This window comes from Myotis daubentonii, chromosome 19 (genome assembly GCF_963259705.1).
Source record: "Myotis daubentonii chromosome 19, mMyoDau2.1, whole genome shotgun sequence".
In the NCBI taxonomy this organism is placed as follows: Eukaryota; Metazoa; Chordata; class Mammalia; order Chiroptera; family Vespertilionidae; genus Myotis; species Myotis daubentonii.
In genome coordinates, this window is record NC_081858.1 from 28,001,827 (window position 1) to 28,029,437 (window position 27,611).

Below are 27,611 nucleotides of genomic sequence, written 5' to 3' on the forward strand. Positions count from 1 at the left end.
CTCTCTCTAAAAATCAATAAACACATTAAAAGACACTCAGGCTCAGACCTCATCTCTGGACATAGTCTTGCATAGACCCTGGTAACTTAAAAAAAAAAGGGTGACATTCCCCCCACCCATAGCAGAGCCTTTAGTAGCCGCCATCACCATGACAAAGCCGTACACCCTCTGTCCTGCTTCTGGTTTACTCTGCAGACGGACTCGCACGAGAAGGTGGCGGCGCTGTGCAGGCAGGGAGGCGGGAGGGAAGCGGTCCCATCGGGGCCCGGACCACTTAGACATGTAAACAGTGGACTGGGTTTCCCCAGCTCAGCACTGGACACTTGGGGCTGGATGATTCTCTTTTTGAGAGAGAGTAGAAAAGAGAGGGAAAGACAGAGAGAAACATCGATGTGAGAGAAACACATCGATTGGTTGCCTCCTGCACACGACCCCACCAGTACCCTTCAGTTTGCAGGCCAACGCTCTATCCACTGAGCCAAACCAGCCAGGGCTGAGATGAGGTTCTTAAAGACAGAAGGTCTGGCCAAGAGTTCGTGCCCAAGACCAAGAAGAAAGGAGACTCAGGAGAGCACAGTCAGGGGTGGAGAGAGGAGGCAGTGCCCAGGGAGCCGGGTATGGGAGGGCCACTAAAGGTGGCGGGGGGGGGGGGTGCAGGCGGGAGATTCCTTGGTGCATGTGCTTTTCACTCTCTGGGAATCTACATCTATAAAAACCTAAGCGACCGTCCGACCAGAAGCCATGATGCACAATGACCACCAGGGGGAAGATGCTCAACGCAGGAGCCTGCAGAGCTGCAGTGACTTGGCAGCTGTGGTTTTCGGGTAATGCATCCAGAACCAGAGAGGAGAAAGCCCAATTCCGGGATGCGTCACCCGAGAACCTCCTCCTCGAAATCCGGACCCCTCGGGGGGATGTCTGAGAGCCGTTTTCGGCCGGATCCCCACAGGCCAGGCTGAGGGACCCCACCGGTGCATGAATTCGTGCACTGAGCCTCTAGTCATTCCAATGGGCAGTAAGCACTGAAAACCGGGCTCTACAACAGGGTGGGGAACGTCCCGCCTGCGGGCTGTATGAGCCCCTTGAAATTATTGGGTCGGGCCCTGCCAAGGCACTAGGGGTGAGTTAATTAAATGTTTGACCAAATAGAGGCGGCTAATTTTTCCGCTGATAATTTTGTATGGCCTAAGAATGATGAAAAGAATGTCCAATGGCCCTGGGCGGAAGGAGGCCCCACCCTGCCCTACAGCAGCTTTCCCGATGGTTCTCTCCAGCAATTTGGAAACAGAGTCTGGAGGGAGAACTGACTGATGGCTGGTTTCTTAGCAACCAAAGTCCAGTATGTAACGAAGTGGCCCTGCCCTTGCATGTGAAGGACAAGGTCAGGTGGAGTCCGAACCATTTCCCCCAGGTGAGGCCCCGTCTGAGCCACCTCCGGGGGGCGCCTCAGTGCGTGCCACTCGACGCGCCAGGTGAGCCCTGGCCGGTTTGCTCAGTGGACAGAGCGTCGGCCCACAGACTGAAGGGTGGGCTGGTGCCTCGGTCGCAGGCTTGATCCCCAACGGGGGACCGTGTGGGAGGCAACCGATCCATGTGTGTCTCTTTCTCTTGTCTCTCTTCCTCCCTTCCACTCTCTCTAAAAATCAGTGGAAAAATGTCCTCTGGTGGGGACAAAAAAAAAGACCAAGGCGACCGTGGGACCGCAGGCCTAGGACCCCCCCAGCAGCCACGCGGCAGCTCAACAGCGGCAAGGGGTGTATTTGGCGTAAAGAAGCTTGTGTTACCGAGTTAATGCAGAAGTCTGGCCTCCGCGCGCACGCGCGTATTAAATAGAAACCGAGGGACCACAGTCACCTATGACACACGGGAGGGCCTGGTGTCCACACACACTCCGCAGCGTTTGGCAAGTTTTCCACGTGCCTCCTCGGAGCGGACAGTCTGTCTGAGGCTCCGTTTGGAGGGGCACCTGACCCGAGGGGCGTGCGAGGCCGCCGGGTCCGTGGCAGGCCCGCGGCGCCGGGTGCGGGTGCGGGTGCGGGTCCGAGGGCGGGCGGCCGGCTCACAGGTGCTGCAGGGCCTCCTGTGCCTGCTCCGTGTAGCCGTCGTCCCGGTGGGCGCGGGCCCACTGGCCGAAGGACTCCTGGCCGTGCGGGCCCCGCTGCGTGGTGGCCAGGCGCTTCTTATCCCGGGAGAAGAAGCTAAACCTGCGGGGGAAGAGAGACGTGAGCGCCGCCCTCGGGGCAAACGGGCGAAGCGATCCCAGGCCCGGGAGGAAGGAGCACATGGGGTGCGGGCGGAGTTAAGCCGCAAAGCAGCAGGGGTTCGTCACGGTCACGGCCCCTTGGAGGGACGGTGTGGATGAGGAGTGTACCACCTCCTCCCGCCCCCCCCCAGGAGGGCCGCCCACTGGCGGAGGCGAAGGGCTGCCTCAGCCTCAGGAGGCGGGGAGCTGAGCCTGAGGACACGCGTGTGAGGGCGTGGGGCGAGCAGGCGGACGTTTCCATGTGTGGTTACGATGTGTTTATGGAGCGAATCAGCACACCTGAGCCCAGATGGCCTGGATGTTACTGCTCGGGAGGAGGCAAAAGCAGGGACGGAAGGAAAATGAGACGATTAAAAACCCACGGACGGGACATGTGGCTCTCCGATGAGGGAAACACCGCGACTATCGGACATGAGTGCAACCTGGGAGGCGTCATTCTAGAGCGTCAAAAACTGACGTATGGTGGAAGCCTGGCGGAGCTGTCACCTTGTGAGAAACGGCGACTGCAGCCTGGCCCTGGTCAGCGTGGCTCAGCGGCTGAGCGTCGACCTATGAACCAGGAGGTCACCAGTTCGATTCCCAGTCAGGGCACGTGCCCGGGTTGCAGGCTCAATCCCCAGTGTGGGGCGTGCAGGAGGCAGCCGATCCAGGGTTCTCTCTCTTCATTGATGTTTCTCTCTCCCTCTCCAGTCTCTGAAATCAATAAAAACATATTTAAAAAAAAACCTGAATGTAGACCACGAGGCCTTTTGAAAACAGCTGCCTACTGATCACTGATCCATCGGAGTGCACCAGCCAATGCCCAGAAGATGAAGGTGGCATCACAGGCCCGTTTGCAATGAGGTCTGCGGCCTCCTCCTGGGCAGAGACCTGGGCCCGACCGTCCACCTGGCTGGCCCCCCGGAGGGCTTCTAACCCCTTTCCGCACTCCCCGCCTCCAACAGGTTCCTTTGAGCCTCACCAAGTTCTCCTCCTGAGTCGTGGTTTCTGACCTTGGTCAGCGACCCAACTGCTCAGCCACACTTCCCGGGCACAGGGACAGGGAGGAGCCACCGAGAAACCCCAGCTGCAGATCCACTGTGTGTAGTTCCGTCTGCTCGCCTGTTCGCTGTGTGTGTGTGTGTGTGTGTGTGTGTGTGTGTGTGTGCGTGCGCGCGTGCAGGCCTGTGCGCTGTGGCCGATGGGGCTCAGTGTGAGTCCCATCTGGGTGACATGACTGGCCTCCTCCGTGGCTACTCGGCCCTGCAACCACCTCCCAGCGGGAATACGTGGTCCTTCCTTGCAGGCCTGGGGCGAGTGGATCTGTCGGGAAACCCTCCCTCCCGGCTACGACAGGTGCGCGAGGGGCTGACGGAGGCACAGCCTGCACCCCGGGCCACGTGTGAGCTCGTTCCAGGGGTCGTCAGGGCAACAAGCCGGCCACAAACACAGCAGCCACACAGCTGTCACGTGCCCCCTCCGCCCCCCTCAGGTAAGCAGGCCAGCCACGTGCCACTTCCGTCCAAGGGGACACAGAGGGAATCAGCACATAGGTCCCTCCGTTGCTTTTCTTTTAAAAAACAACAACACAAAAAACACACAAAAAGCCAGATCAGCTCGACTGGGGTGGCTCAGGGGTTGAGCATCAGCCTATGAACCAGGAGGTCAGGGTTCGATTCCCGGTCAGGGCACATGCCCGGGTAGCGGGCTCCATCCCCAGTGAGGGGCGTGCAGGAGGCAGCCAATCGATGATGTTCCTGTCTCATGATGTTTCTCTCTCTATAAATCAATTAAAAATATTTCTTTTAAAGCCAGATCGACTAGCTTCCTGCTGTCAGCTTGGCAAACACAGAAGTTTAGAAAGCTGGGCGTGGAGACTGAGAACACGTGTTAGTGTCGCGGGGGTGGGCGAGGGGAGGGGGTCGCAGTGGGCGTGGTTACTGACCCGTCACTTAAAGGACCTTCTTTACTGGACCACGGACAGGGTGGGTTTAGAACAGAAACAGAAAAGACAGAGAGAGTTATCGGTGGGCAGAGCCGGGACGTCCGGGCCTCACGAGGCGAGCACATCGGGCGCCGTGAGCGGCACGTCTGAGACCGCGCTCCACACCCACTGCCCCGGGGACACGCAGGTGGCGGCCATGCAGCCAGAGCGGCCAAGGGCACGGGCCAGCCCAGCGGCAGCCGCAGCAGCACACACGCCCCAGGCCAAGCTCAAAACCAGATCAGAAACACCCGGTGCCTACGAGGGACACGAGTCGTCGCACGGGCTGCAGGGTGGGGTCGTCGAGGATCAGTCCAGCCGCTACCATGGGCATTATGGCTGTAAAGATCCTGCTCGGAAAAGTACAGACAGACAGACAGCGATGAAGAGCAGGAGGCACGGAAGGAGGCCCGCCCCGCGCACCTTGGAGGGCGGCCCGGCCCGTGTGACGGCGGAGCTGTGCCCCCCCGCCACCCCCCCCCCCCCACGCTGTCCTAAGTCGGGGCCTCCGAAGGTGACTCTGTGGGAGCAGGGTCCCTCAGATGTACTTGGTTAAGATGAGGTTACAGGGGAGCAGGGTCCTTGTAAAGGGGGGTGTGGAGACGGACACGCACACAGGAAGGACGGCCAAGGGGGAGGTCAGGTGAAGGTTCTAGAAGCCAACAAAGGCCAACACCAGCCCCAGGAGAGAGGGCGGGGCAGACGCTCCCTCACGGCCTCAGGAGGAAGGACCTGGGACACCCTGGCCTTGGACTTCTAGCCTGCAGAGCGCGGAGCCTGTCTGTGGTGTAAGCCGCCTGGTCCCCAGCAAACCACCCGGCAGGTGAGAACCAGGCAGGTGACGGCCCCCGAGGGAGGACGGGCAGGGCAGGCCTGGGGCGGGACGGCCACTGTCGAGTCGGGCCCTTAGCTGGGCCAGGACAACCAGGAGCGCCAACCAATCCACTGCTGCGTATTTTGAACAGCTTGGCTTTTTCTCTTTTTGGGTTTTTCTGGGAGGTTGGCTGGGAAAGGACATAAACGAACTGTCTCGGACGAGGGTGGGAGTCTCTGTGTGCGGATCGCACCCCAGAGTGGCTGGCATCTGGGCAGGACCCCCTGGACGGCTGCTCACGTGACGGTGAGAAGAGGGGATGCCTTCTGCCAAATGATGGGCCCCGCCCCCGGCCAGGCCAGAGGGCAGTCGGCTTTCCAGGGGCTCCAAGCCACACGGTCCTGCACCCACTTTCACCAGAACCCCCTCTCAGCATGACAGTGCGCCCCAAAGACACAGGCTTTGTGTGGGGATGGCCCTAGACGTGGCTGGGCCTTCTGCCTGGACACACGCTGGCCAGACTGACACGCAGGGGCCCTGGGACACGGGCCTGTGCGGCCCCTGAATGGGCGCCCCTGCCTCCCGGTGGGAGCCCCTGCCGAAGCACCTCCCTCCAGGGAACGGCCCGCCAGGAGGCAGCTGCGTCCTGGGTGCCCTGCAGCTGGTTTTAACTCTGGAAGGCAAACCAGGCGCGGCCCCAGCTATTTCCAGGCTGAAGCGGGAGGGTGGTGGGGAGGACGGGACAGCATGCCCCGCTGCCCCTACGGCTGCACCCCTGGTGGCCGCTGTCTGACCCGCCGCCTCCCTGGCCCCCTCTGCCTGCTTCCTGCCTCCGGCCAGCCCCTCCGCTCTGAGCCGCAGGAAGCAGCTGTGTGGGTCCCTGGGACCCCGATCGGGGGCTGGGGCCACACAGAGGGGGCACCGGTGCCTGGTGTCCACTGGGGACGAGCTGGAGTCGCTCAGGCGCTCCCGCGTGACCTGCCCGGCAGTGCCAGCCGGCCTCGGGGCCGGCAGCTGCGCGATCACAAGCTATTCTTGGACTGTCCTCTGGGCACATTGTTTTGACTGGCAGCGGAGTTTCTGGTTCCCTCGAGCGGTTCAGCCCAGAAATGCAGACACTGGCCCCTGGGGCTCGTGGGCCTGGAGAGATAAGGGAACTGGGCAGCCTGCCCACAGCTGGCGACTCAAGTGGGGGGGAGGGGCGGGGCCGAGAGGAGGTGGGACAGCCCGGGTGGCAGACAAAGGGCCTGGGTTAAGTCCTGACTCCCAGGGCCTCACTTTCTTCTGAGAAATGGGGTGAAGGGTCCCAGCTCAGAGCCACCCCTGACTCGGGGGGGGGAAGACAACGTCGCTCAAGTGCTCCAAGCCGGTTTATAAACTCCCATCACAATCTCAAAGGCTCTTTTGATGCAAAAAAACACTGATGTAGGCCCGGCCGGCGTGGCTCAGTGGTTGAGCATCAACCTAGGAACCAGGAGTCAAGGTTTGATTCCCAGTCAGGGCACAGGCCCGGGTCGCAGGCTCGATCCCCAGTGTGGGGCGTGCAGGAGGCAGCCGATCCATGATCCTCATCACTGATGTTTCTCTCTCCCTCCCTCTCCCTTCCTCTCTGACATCAATAAAAATATATTAAAAACCAACAACACTGCAGTAGCTGTAAGTCTAGTTGAGGGCAAAGATAGGCTGCTCTTTCTTGCGTGTCCTCACAGCGCCCCGGGCCCGACTCTGCATGCATTACGCACCAATAACTAACCAATGAAGGTACAGAGGGACAGGTGGGGGAGTCACCAGAGCAACGCAGAGATGCGGGGCGGACCTGGGCCCATTCCTCACCTCTTGAGCTGGGGTTCCAAGCCCTTAAGCAGCAGGAGCCACGCCCCTCCGCCCCCAGCCTCAAGGACACACCCCACCAGACCCACTCAAGCAAGCCTTCCCCACACCTCTGCCCAGGGACCCCAGGAGGACGCGGCACCCACACAGAGGTGAACTCAAGTCAAGGGCAGGCCCCACGCGCCCGGTTAGGCCTGTCTCAGCGGGAGCTGGTTAGTGACAAGCCTGGCCCTGGGGCAGGTGCCCAGGAGGCGTGAGAGGCCAGGGAGCTGCCAGGACAGCCGCCAGCGAGCAGCCGTGGGCCGGAAGCTCGTCACTTACAGTCGCTTGATCCCAGACTCCGGCTGGGGGGACATTCTCGGGTGGACGATGGGCGGGGACTGGAGTATTCGGTTTTCCTCTTCTATTTCTTCACTGGAAGGGGGTGAGAGGCGGAAGGCAAGAGTCAAAAATTCCAGGAGAGCTGGGACATTCCAGAAGGGTGTCGTCTGATGGCCTGGGAGGACTTGCACTTGGAATAAGGGGGCCCCGGAGGCTGGCACCAGTGGCCTCTGCCTGGGGGGCTGCCCCTAGGGGGGGGCATGGCAGTGAGCAGGGAGGGGCCCTGCAGGCGACGGGCACAGGGGCCTGGGACCCCTTGGCTTTGGGACCGTGTGGGGCATCTCAGGGACAGGACCCACATCTCCATTTCCAGTTCCCTTTGAAGATTCCAGCCGAAGAGAACTACGGCGGAACCTCGCTTCTCGCCATCCCCCACCTCGAACAATTCCCTTCTCCACCCGACGCCCTTTCCTGCCGATACCATACGCGCAGCCAGCACCTCAGGGGACAGGGGAGAGAATGCGCAGGAGTGAGGGTTTCCCACTGAACGTCTCAGCGAGTCCCGCTGGGAAAGGCTTAGAAGCTGTTCTAGAACAGGTTCCTTTTGCTTCTGCTGCTGCTTATCATGATGGTTAAATTTTCCTTTTTTACTGTAATTTCCTTTCCTTTTTGTTAAATGCTCATTTACATTTCGTGTCCTCTTAGTTTGTAAAGTGTTTCTTTACAGATTCAACAGCACAAGAGACAAGTTCTGTATATAAGGAAGGTTAAAACGGAATCATTTGGGGTCTGGAACGAATTAATTCAATTTACACGATTTCTAACGGGAAAAAAGTTGGCTTTCCAACAGCCTCCGGAACCAAGTAAGTTCGAGAAACGAGGTGCCACTGTACTTCCTGTTTCCTGTCCCTGCAAATGCTGGTCTCCATGCCTTTGTGTTTTCTCCCGTCTGGAATACGCCACCCGCCCCTCAACGCCCCCCCCCCCCCCCGCCCCCGGCCTGAAGGGTACCCTCTCCGTTAGAGCAGGCCCCGTTCAAATGCCACCTCCCCCATGAAGCCTTCCCAGAATGAGACTTTGGCCAGAGAGAGGCCCCAGAACAGACGCAGATACAGATGCAACCCTTGTCTTCTAGGAGCTCACTGTCCCCAGGCTCCGCACGACCCCGGGGCCGCTGGGGCTCCCGGAGGCTCACCTCTTGTAGTACGCCAGCTCCTCCTGCAGCAAGAACACCTTGGACTTGAGCTCGTTCCTCTCGTGCAGCACGTCCCGCAGCTCCTGCAGCGTGAAGCGGGGCCGGTTGGGGTCCTTGAGGTCCATGGCCGCCTTCTCCGCCTCCGAGATGCTCTCCTCCCCGCCGGGCTCCGCCTGCAGGAGGCAGAGACGCTGCTGAGCTCCTGGCAGCATCCTGTCCCGCCCACTGCCCACCCTCCCGGCCCCAGCAGCTCGCCCAGGGCGCTATTTTAGGCACCCGCAGCCTCTGCTCCGCTTCTGTGAAGTCCTCTGGGGACGAAAGCCGGCGCCACCTGTCCATTGTCTGCCTTCTCAATTGCCCAGCCGGACGCCAGACCCCGCGCCTCCCCACCTGACTCGGGGCTTCATTACCAGCTGCATTCAGAGGCGGCCAAGGAGGAGAATCCGCACACCAAGGCCGCCACCTCAGACCCGCTGTGTCCCTCTCCCAGCCTCTCTCAGCCCCCTGCGATCGATCGATCGATCAATCGGGCCAGAGCAGCTGGGATCAGCGCCTGCGCATAATTCGCTCTACCTTTCCATTTGTGATTAAGTCACGTGCCTCTTCCCACTTGTGACCAGTCTTCTGGTCGAGCCCTGTCTCCCCCGTGGCCGTGGCATGTTCCCTGGGGTTCAGTGGAAGCCCAGCTCGGGGGGTGGGGGCAGAGGGTCACACGGACGGATCCCAGCATGCTAAGTCACCTGACCCAGGCCAGATCCAAACCTGGTCCTCCCACCCTCTGCCAGAAAAAGGAACTTTAGACAAATGACGGTAAGCCCACTGACATGGCTCTGTGGCTGAGCATCGACCTATGAACCAGGTCACGGTTCGATTCCCGGTCAGGGCACAGGCCTGGGCTGCAGGCTCCATCCCCAGTGGGGGACGTGCAGGAGGCAGCGGATCCATGATTCTCTCTCATCATTGATGTTTCTCTCTCTCTCTCTCTCCTTTCCTCTCTGAAATCAATAAAATAAAAAAAAAGGAGGAAAAGCTCAGGATGAGAGGGAACGCTCCAGAACAGGAGAATGAGGGATTGAAATAAAGACCCTCCTCAACCCCCCAAAACAAACACCCCACAGCGGCACAGGCCAAGGGGACGCGGCCTGGGTCAGGGGCGGGGCTGGGATGCTGGGCTCCAGAAGGCATCCTGGGAGCTGGACAGGCTGTCCTGGGAAAGGACACTTGAAAGGAGACACCCCCCCTCGGGGCAGGTCAGGTGACAGAAGGGCCACTTGGCAGGCAAGGGGGTGGGGTGGGGGCAGGGGGTGACCCGGAGTCAGCAGGCGGCAGGGCAGCAGGAAACCCAACCTGACACCCCTACACACACACCAGCTGGGGATCAGGGTAGGGCCCCCGCCCACCCAGGAACCAGGGGAGGAAGTGCTGGAGGACTTCACCTCCCAGGAAAGCGCGTGTTCGGGACACGCCTCCAGCTGGCTGCGGTCAAGGTAGCCCTCTGCACAGCTAGACTCTGACGGTGCCCCCACCCACGACCCGTGTGGCCGGTGCCCGGTACACAGCAGGAGCTCACTAATGGCGACATTTCTCTTCCCCTGCCCGGGTTAACCACGGAGCGTCCCTGAATGTCTAACACGCATTCAACGTGTGTGAAGCGTTAACCTTGTGCTGCTGGCCACTGAGCTAATGAGATGAATCAGACAGGAATGTGCAGGTGGAGGGAAGAGCCACATAAACGGAAACTCACCCGGTAACAAGCACAGTGAAAGGGTGCGAGACACCCAGCTCTACGGAGGGTCGCAGAGGGCGTTACTGCAGATGTGGTCTCCGTGCATGGGGTCTTGACGGATGTGTAGGAGTTCGCTAGGAACTATGCCTCCCTCCACTCCCTGTCTCTGCCCCTCATTTTGTTTGGCTCTGACTGTATTCTAAGACTTTTAATCAGTGGCCAAAGAGTTTAGATCAGAAGATTTCACACTAAAGCTTAGGTTTGGGGCTTCCTTTTGGATAAAAATGGGAAGATTGGGTCACACTGGACCCGCACGGGGACACTGTTGCTGCGTAGCTGCTACTCTCGGTTCCTGCTCTTCCCACGGCTGCTGACTCCCCACAGCTTTTTCCTTCTCGGCCTCGGCCCCTGAAGCCTCAGGGGCCCCTTTGGTGGCCCCATCTCAGGCTCCACACTCCCTCCAGGCCCTCCCTCCCCGGAACTCAGGTCCTGCCATCACTGGGGCAGATCCCAGGTTCCTGAGTCTCTGGGAGGGGCCATGTGACAGGCGTGTCCTCCCCCTCCTCCCCCGGGAAGGCGAGAAGCCCTCAGGAGGCTGCCCAGAGCCGGGAAGTGCCAGCCAGCGGACCAGACGCTGGCGGATTTCCCACCACAGAAAGGAAGGGGCAGTGCCGTGCGTGATGGAAGCTGGGCTGACGCTCCGGTGGCCTCACACTGCAGGGCACTAACCAACCAGGCAGCACGTGCACACCCTCAACCGCACAGTGCTCCGTCAGCCATATCCAACACGAATGAATGCGCTCACAGAATGAGCCTGGCTGGTGCTGCCAGGTAGCTGGCCATGACCCAGGAGGTCACGGCTCGACTCCCGGTCAGGGCACATGCTCAGGGTGCCGGGGGCGTGCATGAGGCAGCTGATCAGTAATTCCCTCTTATCACTGTTGTTTCCGTCTCTCTGCCCCTCGCCCTGCCTCTCTGAAATCAATTAAAATATATAAATAAACTGAGAGAGGCTTCCCTTCCCAGAGGCCTTTGGGCATGCTGCCAGCCCCTCTCCAGGCCTGTGTTTCTCCATCTCCCCCTCGATAACCCAACAATATGCCTAGGAGCCCTTCCCGCCGGACTGGGGGACCCCTATCAACACTGCTCACATGGGGGACCCTATAAACACCGCTCTCAAGCCGGCATCTCCCCTTGCTCAGCCCAGAGGCTGCCATCAGCCCCACCGAAGGCGCTCTCTCTGGAGGAGGGAAGGCTGTTTCACAGGGAGTATCTGAGCCCCTTAGAACTTGGGGGCTTCCCAGGAAGCTTGGCCATCAAGTCCTGCCTCTGGGGCCGCTGCCTGGGGGCAGAGGAGGGACAGCTCGGGGCTCAGGCTTCTCCGGAGGCCACGGGTCCAGATGCAGTGCCTGGGGCAGCCCCGATCGCCCGTCCCAGCCGCCATCGGCCGATCGGCAGCGGGCCTTCTAGGCTTCCGGCACCAGGGACCGTGGCGGTGGCCTGGGTTATCTCGGATGGTCCGCTGCTCCCGCGAGGCGCCCTGGGCACAGCCGGAGGGAGGAGCCGGCCCGCTGCTCCCTGGGGAGGTCCGGGAGCCCAGCCGACAGGCAGTGCGGCCTGTGCAGAGGCGTCAGGGAGGGCACACCTCCGCCAGGGCCTCTATCCTGAGGCCGGGCCCCCTGCGCACGCTCCCTGCTGCCTGGGCCCGTCATGGCCTCTTCCTGTGCCCCAGGCCCAGCAAAGGGGACCGACTGTGCGAATTCAGCCCGAAACCCGGCCTCACCGCTGGCTCCTGTCTGCTTTCCTTGTGTACTTAAAAGACCACACAAGCCTGGCCCGTGGCTCAGTGGTTAGAGCATTGACCTATGAACCAGGAGGTCACGTTCGATTCCCGGTCAGGGCACAGGCCCGGGTTGCGGGCTCCATCCCCAGTGTGGGGCGTGCAGGAGGCAGCTGATCCATGATTCTCTCTCATCACGGATGCTTCTCTCTCTCTCTCCCTTCCTCTCTGAAATCAATAAAATTATTTTAAAAATAAAATGTAATTTATGTACCATAAAATCCACTCTTTTAAAAGTACAGAATTCGGTGTTTTTAGTCCAATGAGTTGTGCGACCATCACCACTAATTCCAGAAATTTTCATCACCCAAGGGAAACCCCGTTGCCATTAGCACTCACTCCCCATCGCCCCCCACCCCCGGCCCCCAGACCCTGCAGCCACCGTCCGCCTTTCTGCTCTGTGGATTTGCCTGTTCTCGACCTCAAGTCACTGGAATCATGCAGCATGCGGCCTTTGTGTTGGCTACTTTCATGTAGCACGTTATCTAAGTTCATGCATGTTATGGTGTGTGTCAGCGCTTCATTCCTTTTCATGGCTGAGTAATATTCCACTGATTGGACAGACCACGCTTTGCTTATCCACGAATCGTCAATGGACATGCAGGTTGTTTCTACCTTCCGGCTATTGTGAGCAGTGCTGCTATGACCTTGTAGTATGAATCGTAGTTACTGGAATGAATGAGTGAATGAGTGAGTGGGTGAATGAATGAATGGATGGAGAACGGCAGGTGCCCCGTAACCACCTCTGAGTTGCCTACTCTGGGCTGCAACGCTGGGGGCCCAGACCTGCCTCTACCCCCCGCTGTGTGTCCTCCAGGCAGCGGCTAGCGCTCTCTGGGCCTCCGTCCCTTAAAGCATCCCGGGGAACAGGCAGCCCGAGCCGGCGTGCACTCACCTCGGGCTCCTCCTCGCCGTTCTGGCTGGGGTCGCCCCGCAGCCGCTCGCGCAGCTTCCCGAGCTCCGCCCGCAGGCTGCCCATCTCCTGCTCCTTGGTCTGCAGGTCGGCCTCCAGCTCGACCTTCTGCTCGATCAGGGCCTTGCCCTGCGCCTCCACCACGGTGATGCGGTGCCGGAGGTCGTGGTTGATCTTCATCAGCCGCGTCTGCTGCTGCTGCAGCTGCGGGGGGAGAAGGGCCACTGACGGGGCGCCCCGCGGGGCTCACGCCGTGCCCGCACAAGGCAGACCACCCCGCGCGTGCCACTCGTACTGCCCGCGTCTTCGTGGGTTTGACATGTGTTCACATAGCTCTGCCGGTGCCAGAGGCGGGCGATGTGTCTATTTACTGTGGTGACTTTATGGCAGATGGAAGACGCGTGTCTTGTTAGTACAGGAAGACAATTTCCCAGCAGATGGAAGTAACATGTCTGGAGAAAGGGGTGAGTGTTTTGTGTGTTTTTTTAAAAATTATGTTGTTATTGGTTTTTGAGCGAGAGGAAGGGAGAGGAATAGAGATATAGTGACATCCATGATGAGAGAGAACCATGGATCGGCTGCCTCCTGCACGCCCCACACTGGGGATGGAGCCCGCAACCCGGGCCTGGGCCCTGACCCGGAATTGAACCCTGACCTCCCGGTTCATAGGTCGATGCACAACCATTGAGCCACGCCGGCCAGGCAAGAAAGGGGTGTGCTTTTCCAACTCAGGCAGAGACCCCCCCCCAACGGGTCCCTGCAGCAGCCTGGGAACCATGCCCTCCAGGGGGAAGCCTCAGGGTCTGAGCCAAGGCTGAGCGGGCCTGGGGCCTCCCCAGGGTGTGGGTGGCAGGAGGCAGGTCCCTCCTGCTGTTCCAGGGCTGGGCCCGCCAGGCCTCAGGGAGGATCCGCCCCCCACGGAGCGAGACGGGGGGGGGGGGGGCCCGGGGAACCCCCTGAGGGAGCTCTGTCTCTGGCTGGAACCTGCTGGCCAGAGGAGGGACGCGGTGGGGCTGGTCACTCACGGCCTCGACGTCCTCGCTCTTCAGGCCCAGCTCCCTGTCCTTGGCGCGGATCTCGTCGCGCTGCTTGTCCACCACCTCCTTCAGCTTCTTCATCACCTGCCGCTCCCGCTCCGACATGCCTGGGGCAGCGAGACCTGCAGGTGAGCCCCGCCCTGCCTGCGCGACCCTGCGCAGCTCCCCGCTCCGTCCACCCCCCCAACCCCCCCCCCGTCAGCACTTTCTCACGGGACAGCGCCCCGCCTGATCCTTTCAGGGGTCCTGGGGGACAGTGTTCGGCAGGTGAGGGACCCCAGGCCGGGCCGGGCCAGTCACGCCAGCTCAGGGTCCGCCTGCCCTGGTGGTGGCATTGTCTGCCCAGAACCCAAGAATTTTCCAGACTCTTGGGTGTATCTTTTTGTTGTTGTTAATCCTCACCTGAGGATATTTTTTCCATTAATTATTTTTTAGAGAGAGTGGGAGGGGGAGAGCTAGACAGAGAAACTTCGATGTGAGAGAGACACATCGACTGGTTGCCTCCCACAGGGCCAGGGATCGAGCCTGCAACGGAGGTACGTGCCCTCGACCGGAATTGAACCTGGGACCCCTCAGTCCAAGGGCCAACGCTCTATCCACGGAGCCAAACCGGCCAGGACTCCCCTGTTCTGCTTCTTCCGCTCTGGTGCCCAATGCCTGGTTCTTATGGGGAAGGGGAAGGGAAGACCCAAAGCCCAGGGACCCCGCGCTGCCCCCGGGGGTCACGGTCAGGGTCAGGGCTGACCCCACGCCGGCCCAGCACTGGCCACCACCCGCGGCGGGCCCTCCCTGTCTGTCCACGTGTCTATCTCCGCACAGGAGACAGGCTCCCGGGCAGCTGCTCCCTCCCCGCCCATGTGTGTCCCCAGCGCCCAGAAAAGCGAGGCCCCGGGAACAGTGCTGAGCGAGCCTCTCGCCTCCTCTCCTGTCAGTCCCTCAGTTCCGCTCGGGCAGTGACCGCGGCCGCAGGAGAAAAGGCTTTGGAGATGAGCGTCGCAATCGCTCAGGGACCATGCCCGTGACCCTCCCCCTGATGGGCGCGGAACAGCCTTCTCCCGCGCCCCCCCTCCCCGCCCCCTCCCCCTACCTTCGTGCTTCTGGAACTCCTCCTCGGAGAAGCTGACGTCCTTGTGGGAGAGGTTGGTCATGAGCTGCTTGTTCTCCTCCTGCAGCTGGGCGATCTGGGACAGGAGGTCCTGCGCCTCCCCCCGCCACACGTCCTCCACCAGCTCCAGCTCCTGCGAGGGCGCGGGCGCGGGTCACGGCCTGCCGGGGCTGGGGCATCGGGCACCCTGGCCCGCAGGGCAACTTTGCAAACGACAGGAGGCGCCCTCCCGTGTGGACCTGCCCAGGTGAGACCTGCCCAAGGTCAGCCACGGGCTCGCACGGCACCTGCTACCTGTCTGGACCGGACGGAGGAAGGAGCAGCGCCGGTGATGGGGAGCCCACACCCCTGACCTCTGGACAGACCCTCAGTCAGGACAGACTTCTCTCCGGGGAGCGGGAGCAAGAGGCTGCAAAGACCCCGGGGGCTGCCAGCTGGCCCAGAGTTCCTCGTACGTCTCACACGGGCATCTCTTCGAGCGTCCTGGGCCAGCTCCTTAGCCACTGCGAGCCTCAGTTTCCCTCCGCTGAGGCGCCCTAACATGACTCAGCCGTGAAAAGGAGCAAAGCACCGACACCGGCCACGGCGTGGATGAACCCGGTAAACATCGCACCAGCCTGGCTGCTGTGGCTCAGTGGGTAGAGCGTCGGCCTGCGGACTGAAGGGTCCCGGGTTCAATGCTGGTCAAGGGCACAGGCCCGGGTTTCGGGCTCGGTCCCCAGTAGGGGGCGTGCAGGAGGCAGCCGATGCATGATTCTCATCATGGATGTTTCTATCTCTCTCTCCCTCTCCCTTCCTCTCTGAAATCAATAAAAATACATTTAAAAAATAATAAAATAATATTAAAACAAAAACATCCACTAAGTGAAAGCGGCCAGACACGAAGGCCCACACAGTGAGAACCCACTCGTGGGAAACGTGCCGAGTAGATAGATCCACAGGCAGGGCAGCCTGGCCGCTGTCCGGGGCAGAGGCTGGAGGGGGTAAGGAATGACTATTAAGGAGTATGGGTGTGTTTTTTAGAGAGAGAGGAAGGGAGAGGAGAAAGCGCCACCCCCTGCGCGCCCCGCATCAGGGATCGAGCCCGCAACCTGGGCATGCGCCCTGGCTGGGAACCGAACCAGCAACCTTGTGGTGCACGGATGACGCCCACCCACTGAGCCACCCCGGCCAGGGCCCTCCGGGTTTTCTTTTCTGAGCAATGAGACTGTTCCAAAACGGACTGTAGTGATGGGTGCACAGCTCTGCCAAATGACTGAAATCGTGGAGTTGTATGCTATAAGGGGTAAGTGGCATAACATGCAAATTATACTCAATAAAGCTGTTACCAAAAAACCTGGCATTTTGTAAAACTGCAAACTCGGCAGCATGATCGCCGCTGCCCGCACGGAAGGCTGGGGAAAGCGTGGCCACCGGAGCCTGCTTACCGGGAGCGAATGGCCTCCGCCAGGTCCTAGCTGATGTTGGACAAACACTCAACCTCTGGGAGCCGGGGACTCCAGGCAAGGAGTGGGATCTGTCCCCCCAGGGGCCCTCGTGAGGGCAAACGGCTCATGGGCGCAAACCGTCTGGCAGTGCCAGCACCAGGAAGGGCTGAGGCGGCCCTTCCCACAGCGGGCTCCTCCCACAGCCCGTCACCAGCTGGCCCGGGGGCCGGATGGCAGCATCGCCTCCGTCTGTCTCCGGAATAAACTCCTAAACCCGCTCCCCTTCTCTAGGAAGCTCGCGGCATGGGGGAAGGGGGGCAGTAACTAAGTGCCCGCACAGCTGGCTCAAGGTCACAGGAGAGGTGAAGGGCAGGGCCTGGGTTCGATGCCCGGTCAGGGCACAGGCCCTGGTGGCGGACCCGATCCCCAGTGGGGGCCGTGCAGGAGGCAGCCGATCCATGATTCGCTCTCATCACTGATGTTTCTATCCCTCTCTGCCTCTCCCTTCCTCTCTGAAATAAAAATGTTTTTAATAAGGTAGGTTATTAAAATTAACCGCATCTGTGTCTCTTCATCAATGTGACAAGCCACACGGTGTTTCCATGGGGCGGCACCGTGCTGGCAAGGGATCCCTGAGGGCCAAGACCTCACCTACTGCGGTCCCTGCTCTCTCCCAGAACAGTGTCAGGCGCACAGTAGGTACTCAATAAATAATTCTAACGAATAAACAATATAGGCTACTTACATTACATGCCACTGGGCCCACACAGCCACTGCTTGCCAACACCTGTGTTTCCTGCCTCCCCAATGCCCACCCCCCACCAGGTGAGGACCCCGCTCTCCCTCTCTCTCACAGGCCCCCCGGGAGGCGCGGAGCACGCTGTGACTTGTCAATGGGCTTGCAGACTCAGTAGCCCGGGAGAAGGAGGGTGGGGGGGAGGGATAAGATGGAGGACATTTTCCACATTGTGGAAATAACACCTTGAAGAGCCTCTGAGACTGCAGGGGCGGGGCGGGCTGGGGGTGGAGCCGGAGGACTCCCTCAGTTCCCCAGGAAAACAATTGAAAGGGGCTGGGGCTGGGCTGGGGACAAGGCTGTTGTCCTGGGATCCATGAGCCTCCCCCTCAGTGTTTACAAAACAGGCCCTGCCCCTGAGCGCACTGGTGCTGGCTTCCTGGCCGACAGCCTTCCAGAGGCGACAAGGGCAGCTGGCCGGGCATTCCACCCACTCCAGGCCTGGTGGCCCCCGCCGTCTCCCAGGGGGGCCTCCCCGCTGCAGAAGGACCAAAGCCGGGGGTGCGGACATGGGTGCTAGGACGCTGTGTGACCTGGGCTAAGCCCCTTGGTCCCTGTTAAGAGGCATGAGGGGCCGGGCCAGTGTGGCTCAGTGGTTGAGCACCGACCTATGAACCAGGAGTTCAGGGTTCAATTCCCAGTCAGGGCATATCCCCAGTAGGGGGTGTGCAGGAGGCATCCGGCCAATGATTCACTCTCATCATTGATGTTTCTCTCTTTCTCCTTCTCCCTTCTTCTCTGAAGTCAATAAATTAAATTAAAAAAAAATTTTTTTTTAAGAGCCATGAGAGGGTTTCAAAGATCCTTCCCTCTCTGAGAGATGGAGCCCCCTGGGGCAGGAGTCGGGGTGCCTGGGATGGAGGTGGGGTCCCTGATGCCAGTGAAAACCTCTTCGGGCCAAAAGACAATGTTAACAAAGCCCTCGCAATGAGCTGGGCTCTGTCCCCAGCGCTTGACATACATGAACATACATGACATAGTCCTCACCACAACCCTACGAGGTGGGCACTGTTATCCCCTTTCACAGCTGGGGATACTGAGGCACAGAGAGGTGCGGTGACTTGCCCGAGATCCCACAGCCCCTGGGCGGGAGGGCTGGAAACCAGGCTGTCTGGCTCCAACGCCCCTGCCCTGGGAATGGCGACATCAGCTGCAGCACCAGGCGCCGTCAAGCTGGCGGGGTGACCTGGGGAGGAAGCGCTGCCTACGTCCTGGGAGCTTGAGTTTCCTTCCTGACCCCAGGGCACAGGGACCTCTGAGGACAAGCCCAGTCCAGCCTCACACGCAGGTGCTCTCAGCTTCCCAGGACCTGCCCTCCGGTTAAGACTGCAGACACCGCCCTGGCCGGTTTGGCTCAGTGGATAGAGCGTCGGCCGGACTCAAGGGTCCCAGGTTCGATTCCGGTCAAGGGCAAGTACCTTGGTTGTGGACACATCCCCAGTAGGGAGTGTGCAGGAGGCAGCTGATGGATGTTTCCCTCTCATCAATGTTTCTAACTCTCTATCCCTCTCCCTTCCTCTCTGTAAAAAATCAATAAAATATATATTTAAAAAACAAAAACAAACAAACAAAAACACATTTATTTAAAAACAAAAAACAGACTGCAGACACGGCCTGGGCCCGGGCTATTTTCCGTGGAAAAACACTCAGACCTCAAAGGACCTACTAGGCCAGTGATGGCGAACCTTTTGAGCTCGGCGTGCCAGCATTTTGAAAAATCCTAACTTAACTCTGGTGCCGTGTCACATATAGAAATGTTTTGATCTTTGCAACCATAGTAAAACAAAGACTTATATTTTTGATATTTATTTTATGTATTTAAATGCCATTTAACAAAGAAAAATCAACCAAAAAAATGAGTTCGCGTGTCAAAGGTGTCATAGGTTCGCCATCACTGCACTAGGCCGCAGGCGACGGCCTGCTGGGGGTTCAGAGAGGCGCAGCGTATTTCCTGAGGCCACACAGCCAGCCCGAGCCTGTCAGGCACCTGGGCCCCAGGAAAGGCGTTTCCTCCTGTTCCCAGGCGGAAGGTGTCTGACAGGAGCTTCCCGGAGCTGAGGGCTTGACCGGAAACCAGTCTCCCACTTCCTCCTCTCCAGGCACCTGAGCTGGACGCCTGGCCCAGAGGGGAGGCCCTGAGTCACCAGCCCACAGGGCAGGGGCTTAGCTTTGAATCTGCCCCAAATCATTGCCTTGCCCCAATTCATTCTTTTAAAATATATTTTTATTGATTTCAGAGGAAGGGAGAGGGAGAGAGAGAGAAACATCCATGATGAGAGAGAATCATGGACTGACCGCCTCCTGCATGCCCCCCACTGGGGATGGAGCCCGCAACCTGGGCCTGTGCCCTGACCGGGAATCGAACTGGGACCTCCTGGTTCAGAGGCTGACGCTCAACCACCGAGCCAGGCCAGTGAGCATCCTTCCCCAACTTAAACCACCAGAGACACTAGAATTGTCTTCACTGGGGACCCGGCTCTCGCAGCACTAAGGTGGGACAGGTCCTCCCCCACACACACACCCTCCGTTTTTTTAATCTGTGAGATGAAGATCATTCCTGCCTCACAGCCTTGTGAGAACCGAAGATAAAATCAAGGGGGAGAGAGCACCTGGGAGCACAGGCTGATAACCCAGGAGGAAGCCTGGGAAGCGATTGGCCAAGAGGAACCCAGGGACCCGGGTCCCCCAGGGGCTGGAAGTCACGCCCCCTCTGCTCTCAGGGCCCTGAGATAGAAGGAAAAAGGGGGCCTGTATCTCCTCTTCCTGGGTGACAGGGAAGGGCAGGAAGCTGATTCCATTTCTGAAAAAATGTAATATTATCTGGGTCGTTTAGATGCTATCTTGTTACGTTCCATTCTAAGTTGGCTGCTATTACTGTCACCCTTGGACATGCGAGGAAATCAAGCCCAGAGAGGTTAAGGAACTCGCCTGAGGTCACAAAGCTATTGAATGGTCAAGGTGGGATTGGAACTCGGGTCTGACGCCAAAGAACTGGTCTTCATCCCCGGGTGGTACAGGACAGTGTCCCCGGCTGGGCAAGAGCGGGCCAGGGCGCCCCCACCCCCGACCCGGTCCCTCCGCCTGCCCCCCAGTGGCCTCTGCTCTCCTCGGGTCCCTGCCTTCCCGTCCGTGCGCGCGCCCCGGGCCGACGGGCCCTTGGCCCAGAGGGGCTCCCCGCGGCCGCGGCCCACCTTCTGGTGCTTGCGCTCCTTCTCGATGCGGTCCACCCTCTCGAGGCGCAGGCGGTCCAGCTCCAGGCGCAGCTCGTCCAGCTCGGGCGCGACGTGGTGGCGGCTGACCAGCACCTCCAGGATCTCCAGGACGCGCACGACCTTGGGCATGAGGCGCGCGATGGCCTCGCAGCCGTGCTGGTCGATGACCCGCTCGAACTCGTGGCCCACCAGCGCCGCGATGTCGTACACGTCCATGACCGTCAGCTCCGCCACGTTCTTCTCCAGCGCCGACCCCCGCTCCTGCTCCTCCATCGCCCCGCCAACTAGTGCAACTCCCCGAACTCGCCCTCCCCGCGCCCCTCTCCGGCCGCGCTCAGCGGGCCCTCGGGCGGGGGCGCAGCGGGCGGGCGGCCGGCATCGGCGCGGGCGGAGCCGGAGCTGGAGCCCGGGCGACAATCCGTGCGCGGGAGCCGGCGTCCGCTCGGCCCGGATCCTGCTCCCAAGGTGGGGGAGGAGGAGGTGGGGGAGGAGGGGGAGGAGGAGGAGGAGGCGGCGGCGAGGAAGGCGCGCGTGCGCAGGCCCGCGGCGCCTCCCAAGTTGGGAATCCGAGTTGGGCGCTATGGAGGCACGGGGTCTGGCCGGACAGGCGGCCGCGCTGCCCTCGGAAACAGTTCTCGCCCGCGGGTCGTCCCCACGCCCAGGGCCTGGGAAGGAAGGGCGGCCGCCGCGGCTCCGGGAAACTTTGGCGGCGGCGAGACCGGGTGACCGACTCCCCCCGCGGGGATGCCGCGCGCCCCGCCCAGATCCCGGCCTGGCGAGGGGCGCGTCCGGCTTCTTCCGCCTGGGGGCGCCCTGGGGTCCCCACGGGCACCGATCCCTCCCATCCGCCGACTCGGCGGCCCCCCTGACCCCCGCTCCACCCGCCCGCGCCCCCCGCGCGTCCCTCCCCACGCACCGCCCCCTCCTGGATCCCGGCCGGGTCCTGGCTCCTCCCCTCCCCTCGCGTCCCCGGGAAAGGAGGGGGGCCGGGGCTAGCCCGGAGGAGCGGGGGCGGCGGCGACAGGGATGGGGGTCGCCGGTCCTGGACGATGGCCGCGTCGGGGGGCGGCCCCCCCTTTGGGGAGGGTGGAGGGGTGGACGCCGGGATGGACCCATCCTGGGGAGGAAGCGAGGCGGACCCGCCGGAGCCGGGGCCGGGGCCTGCGCCCCAGGAGAGGCGCCCGCCCCCCACCCCCGGAAAGGGGCGCACGGTGGAGGGGTCCTCTGCCCCGAAGCTGCCGCGCCGCCCAGCCACGTCCACTAGCGGCCCGGCTCCCTGTGACTTGACCACTTTACGGGGGAGGCGCGGCCGGCTTGGCTCTCAGAGTCTCCTTGTCCCCAGCCTCCTGACCTTCCGACTTGGCTAAATCCACTCGTCCTGCCGTCAGACATCCCACCCCCACCACCGGGGGTCCTTTCCTGAGCCCACACCCCTGCCCGCTCCTCCCCCTCCTGCACCCCCACAGCCCCTGCCTTCTTAAATGGCCCTGAGCGGCCTTGGAGCCGGAAAGCCCACCCCAAGCTGGCTCCATGTTGATTGAAAAGTCAGCACAGAAAAGGCATTTGCTGTTTGAAAGCATCTAATGCTTATCCTTCCCACGTGCCAGGCATTACTCAAAACATTTCCTCCGTTCCTCCTTACTCCGCGGGTTCGGTTCTCCAGGTTCCCCAGGGCCAGAGGGTCTCTGTGGGGGTCCCTTTGCCCGCCTGGGTGAAGGAGAGGCTAGATGTGCCTTGGTTCAAATTGATTATTTGTTGTCGGTAGCGATCAGTACTAACAGTTTCACCTGGTTTTAGCAGCTCCTAATACACCACACCTTCCCGATCCCATCAAAAGCGATTTGGCCTTGCAGTCGATGTGGATGGTTGACCTGGATCAACCCCTAATTTTGTGCGTTTGGGATTCTCAAAATAAATCCACTTTTCATCGCCAGTCACAACTCGATGCCAAAAAGACTTTCTTTCGTGCCTTGAAGCAACATTTTACTGATGACTTTTCGGTTTTCCATTTGCCTTTCGTCCAGTTGGTGTGGCACCCACTTTCCTTCCTTTAAAATGGCTCCCATTGCTTGTAAACGGCCGGAAATGGTTTGCTGAGCCACGTTGAGTCTTCCTGCGAGTTGTTTCTGAGTTGGACACGCATCTCCACCCAATAATGCTTGTCATTGTCGGTCTTCCATCTTTTTCGGTTGACCTGGACGTTCCTTGTCTTTCACATCGAAATCATCACTTTTAAAGCGTTTAAACCAGCGTTCACAGGTATCTTGAGATGGAGCATGTTCCCCATAAGCTTCCCTAGTATACGATCACTTTCAGCAGCACTTTTCTTCAAAATAAAGTAATGAATTAAAATTCCCCGCAAATCCTCTTTTTTTGGCACAAAATTCAACATTTTTAAGCGTAAAAATATCTATGAGTTAATACCTTCAACAAATTTGACATAGGAAGTTTTGAAGCTTGTTGTCCATACAACAAAATAGCACACGTATCAAATCGCATATATATCAGCATACGTGTAACTCCATCGATTGAAAAAAATCTGCATTATTAACCGGTACACCTAGTAAGAGTAAAATGACATAATGTCTGTGCATTGTTTTAAAATAACCCACTGGGAGGGTGGGAGGGTGGGATGGTTGGGAATATGAATGAAATAAGGACTGGCCATTTGGTTAATAACTGTCGAAGCTGGGTGATGGGACCACGGGAGTTCATTATACTATTCTATTCTGGGTCCTTCTGTAATATTAGCATTTTTTTCATAATAATAAAAAAAGACTGCAGCGCTTATTAACCAATGTCATCCCAATAAACATGTAAAAAACAAACAAACCCAAAACAGTCTTGAAGAAGTGCCTGGGATGAGCACAAGTCTTGCCTCTGCCATGGGTCAGAGAAGGGAGATTTGAAGACCTGGAATGGGAGGAAGGATGAGTGGGTGCTGGGGACCCCCCCCCCCCCCCGTCAGGGGCAGGTCGGAAGAGCTGCCTGCGGGCAGATGTGAGCCAGTCGGGCTGGGCACGTGGCAGAGAGGAGCCGTGATTGTGTGGAAGGAGAAGTCCCCACTTCCTGGAACATCAGACCACAGGGCCCTGACACCGCACTGCGCTCAGAGAGGCCACTTTGGGCCACTTGAGCGTCGCTTTCCTATGCCGTTGCCATAGACCGCGCATGAGCTGACCACGTTCCCCCAGACTCAGAGGTTGAAATCTTAGCCCCCGATGTGGTGGTATTAAGATGTGGATCCCCTGCCCGGCCGGCGTGGCTCAGTGGTTGAGCTTCAACCTAGGAACCAGGAGGTCACGGTTTGATTCCCGGTCAGGGCACAGACCCGGGCTGCGGGCTCCATCCTCAGTGCGGGGCGTGCAGGAGGCAGCCGGTCCATGATTCTCTCTCATCATGGATGTTTCTAGCTTTCCCTCTCCCTTCCTCTCTGAAATCAACAAAAACATATTTTTTAAAAATCACCCATTGCTTTTGTATGGGTTCCTTTAAAAAAAAATATGAGCTAATGCCTTATGAGTGTAGTACCACGGAGAGGAGAGCGAGGGAGAGGGAAGTGAGGCAGAAAAGGAGGAAGAGGGGTCTAGGCGGAACATTATCCAGGTTGGCCCGGCTTCGCAAGGACGCCGAGCTGGTGACTGGGCCTGCGGGATGTGTCTGGGCGGATGTGTGGAGCCACTGAGTCTCGGAACTGTCCTGAGCGTGGAGGGGTGGACCGGAGGGTGGGGTGCGCGGGAGAAGGCGAGCAATTTCTGTCCACTCCTCATCTCTCTCTCTCTCTCTCTTTTTTTTTTAATTTTTATTTATTTATTTTTTAAAATATATTTTATTGATTCTTTACAGAGAGGGAGAGAGATAGTTAGAAACATCGATGAGAGAGAAACACCGATCAGCTGCCTCCTGCACATCCCCCACTGGGGAAGCGCCTGCAACCCAGGCACATGCCCTTGACCGGAACCGAACCCAGGACCCTTCAGTCCGCAGGCCGACGCTCCATCCGCGGAGCCAAACCGGCTTTGGCTCTTTTTTTAAAAATATATTTTATTGATTTTTTACAGAGAGGAAGGGAGAGGGATAGAGAGTTAGAAACATCGATGAGAGAGAAACATCGATCAGCTGCCTCCTGCACACCCCCCAGTGGGGATGTGCCCGCAACCAAGGTACAATGCCCTGGACCGGAATCGAACCTGGGACCCTTGAGTCCGCAGGCCGATGCTCTATCCACTGAGCCAAACCAGTTCGGCCTCATCTCTCTTTTTTGATTTTTATTTTTTAAAATATATTATATTGATTTCAGAGAGGAAGGAAGAGGGAGAGAGAGAGAGACATCAATGATGAGAGAGAATCATTGACTGGCTGCCTCCTGCATGCCCCCCCCCACTGGGGATGGAGCCCAGAACCTGGGCGTGTGCCCCTGGAACCGAACCCAGAACCCTTTAGTCCACAGGCCGACGCTCTATCCACTGAGCCAAACCTGCTAGGTCTCTCTCTCTCAAATAAGTTTTTACTGCCGGCTGGCGTGATTCGTGATTGAGCATCGACCTATGAACCAGGAGGTCACGGTTCGATTCCTGGTCAGGGCACAGGCCCGGGTTGCAGGCTTGATCTCCAGTGTGGGGTGTGCAGGAGGCAGCCGATCCATGACTCTCTCTCATCATTGATGTTTCTATTTCTCACTCCCACTCCCTTCTCTTCTGAAATCAATAAAAATAAAAAAAAAGTCTAAACCACAAACTGACCTAAATGACTTTAAAGCACTTGTTTGTCTCAACCTGCCTTCATCCTGAGACAGCGCGGAAAGACCCCTGAGGCGCAGTCATGACACCGAGGCTCGGAAGGAAGACCTGGGCAGGAAGGAACTGTAGCGAATAGCGCCCGGGCTTAGCTTACGGCGCTGTGGTTAGCCATGGGCTCTCTTCTAAGCATTTGATAGAACAATTGCCTTTGTAACGTAACATATAAACGTACAGATGGCTTCCGGCTGTGTCTTTGGCTTGGCCACCGCCGTGTTTTCCAAAAACTGAGCTGAATGTGCTCGGGAGCCGCCTCTAGGGTACAGTTTGCCGAAGTCCTCCCCCCTCCCTCTTGCCTTCAGCTGGTGCCATCTGTCATGCAGACAAACTGGCTGGTCCCCGAAGGCATTTGAATTTGCGACCGTCCCCTGATTTAGAAAATAAAACCCCCACAACAGACAACTCATTGTCCACATTTTAAATCCCTGACAGGTGGGGTTTACATATTCTTGAATCCGTTCAGAGATGAAAATGAACATATCTAATGTCTAGATAAAAAGTGTTCTTGGCACTTTTCTTTTCAAATCTATTTTTTATTGATTTCAGAGAGGAAGGGGCAGGGAGAGAGAGATAGAAACATCCATGATGAGAGGGAACCAGGGATGGGCTGCCTCCTGCGTGCCCCACACCGGGGATGGAGCCGCCACCTGCAGGAGTCAGACTGTGAGCCCCTGGCTCATAGGTCGATGCTCAACCACTGGCCACGGCAGCCGCCTGCTCTTCTTGGCGCTTTTCTACAGAGTCGGTGACTTGGGCAGTCAAAAGGCTCGTCCATCAGCTTGATCCCATTGAATAGGAAACCGCTGCAGGTATTTTAAGCAGAAAGAGAGTTAATACAGGGAAGCAGGCGTACCCGTGGGCTGTGAGGCTGGGAGAGCAGGCTCCGGGCTCAGCGAGCCTCCTCCAGGGATGGCTCCCAGAATAACACTACAGAACCGACCTGCCAGGAGAAGCCACCGCCGCAGCCGGACGGTGGGGTCTCGGGGGGCCACTGCTACACTCCTGGGCCCCATCACACGCTGTCCTGGGGGATGGGAGCGGCGGGGGACAGTTCAGGACAGTTCATCACGGCTCCCCTGTCTCCACACCAAAGGTGGAAACTGGGCCACTGCTGCCCCCTGTTGCCCAATGTCTTTAAGAAACCGTCCCTCAAGCAGCACGTGCACATATGCGGTGCCACCTGAGCCTAACCAGAGAAACAGGCAGGCGGCGTTCTTCCCTTTACGGGTCAAGAAAGCGGACATGTGACACAGTTAAGGTCCCAACGCTGGAGTGACGACCTAGCCCTCCTCACCCCTGGCCAGTTCAAAGAACTCAACTCACTTCCATGGGCCTGAGAGCACCTCATGGGGTGGGGGTGGGTGGGGAGGGGCAGGCTGGTAACTAACCATAACGCAGGAGGCACAAATCTGCATCGTGAGCACAGAGGGAAGGGCCCGTGCTGGGCAGAGGGATTCAGACGAGAGGAAGTGAGGTGCGAGCTGGATTTTGAGGGGTGAGTAGGAGTATGACAGGGAAAAAAAGTCCTAGCAGCTGGCAAGAGCTAAGGGGGTCTGGCGTGTCTGTGGGGGAACCGAGAGGATTCTAATTCTGGAGGATGTGGACAAAGTTAAAACAATTTTTTTTACAGTAAAATAAGGTGCATTAGTCGTAAGTATACATCTTCTTGATTATAAAGCTATGTAAACACTCATATACCTTTATTTAGGTGAAGATGTAAAACATTGTCAACATCCCCTCGTGTTCCCCTCCTGGCCTATCTGTACCCGCCTCCACCCTTTCCCCGTTGATTTTTGCAGGGCGCAGGGAGGCCAACATAACATCTCAAAGCCCTTGCTTTGGCCCCCATCTCTCATTCCTTCCAGTCCAATTTTTAAAAAATTATTTATATATATATATTATTGTTTAAAGTATTACATATGTCTCCTTTTTTCCCCATTGACCCCTGCCCCCCCCCCCCCGCCACTCCCATCCCCCAGGACAAGCCCCCCCCCCCCCCGTCTGTGTCCATTGGTTATGCTAATATGCATGCATACAAGTCCTTTGGTGATCTCTAATCCCCGCCCCCGCGGCACTCCCCCCCCTTCTCTCTGAGGTTGGACGGTCTGTTCAGTGTTACCTTGTCTCTGGGTCTATTTTTATTCATCGGTTTATGTTGTTCATTATATCCCACATATAGTGAGCTCGTGTGATATTTATCTTTCTCCGACTGGCTTATTTCACTTAGCATAATGCTCTCCAGGTCCATCCATGCTGTTGCAAATGGTAGGACCTTTTTTACAGCAGCATAGTATTCCATCCTGTAGATGTACCACAGTTTTCGAATCCACTCACCTGCTGATGGGCACTTAGGCTGTTTCCAGATCTTAGCTA

At 58.6% G+C, this 27,611-nt stretch overlaps 1 protein-coding gene across 4 annotated transcripts; it reads right to left on the minus strand.

Annotated features, from left to right (window-relative positions):
• Positions 1-351: 351 nt before the first annotated feature.
• RILPL1 (Rab interacting lysosomal protein like 1) lies at positions 352-21,255 on the minus strand. 4 transcript variants are annotated; one of them, XM_059676737.1, is made up of 8 exons: positions 20,422-21,255; positions 14,990-15,140; positions 13,891-14,009; positions 12,848-13,069; positions 8,387-8,559; positions 7,192-7,284; positions 4,188-4,211; positions 352-2,204 (listed from the first exon to the last, which is right to left on the minus strand). In XM_059676737.1, the coding sequence occupies exons 1-8, from the start codon at positions 20,713-20,715 to the stop codon at positions 2,060-2,062; spliced, it is 1,221 nt and encodes a 406-aa protein (XP_059532720.1). In that variant the 5' UTR covers positions 20,716-21,255; the 3' UTR covers positions 352-2,059. The 4 variants fall into 4 exon arrangements, with proteins under 4 accessions (XP_059532720.1, XP_059532722.1, XP_059532723.1 ...); XM_059676740.1 differs by lacking the exon at positions 4,188-4,211 and adding an exon at positions 4,489-4,576 and having other exon boundaries at positions 2,064-2,204; positions 20,422-21,253; XM_059676741.1 differs by lacking the exon at positions 352-2,204 and adding an exon at positions 4,489-4,576 and having other exon boundaries at positions 4,194-4,211; positions 20,422-21,254.
• Between the last annotated feature and the right edge of the window lie 6,356 nt (positions 21,256-27,611).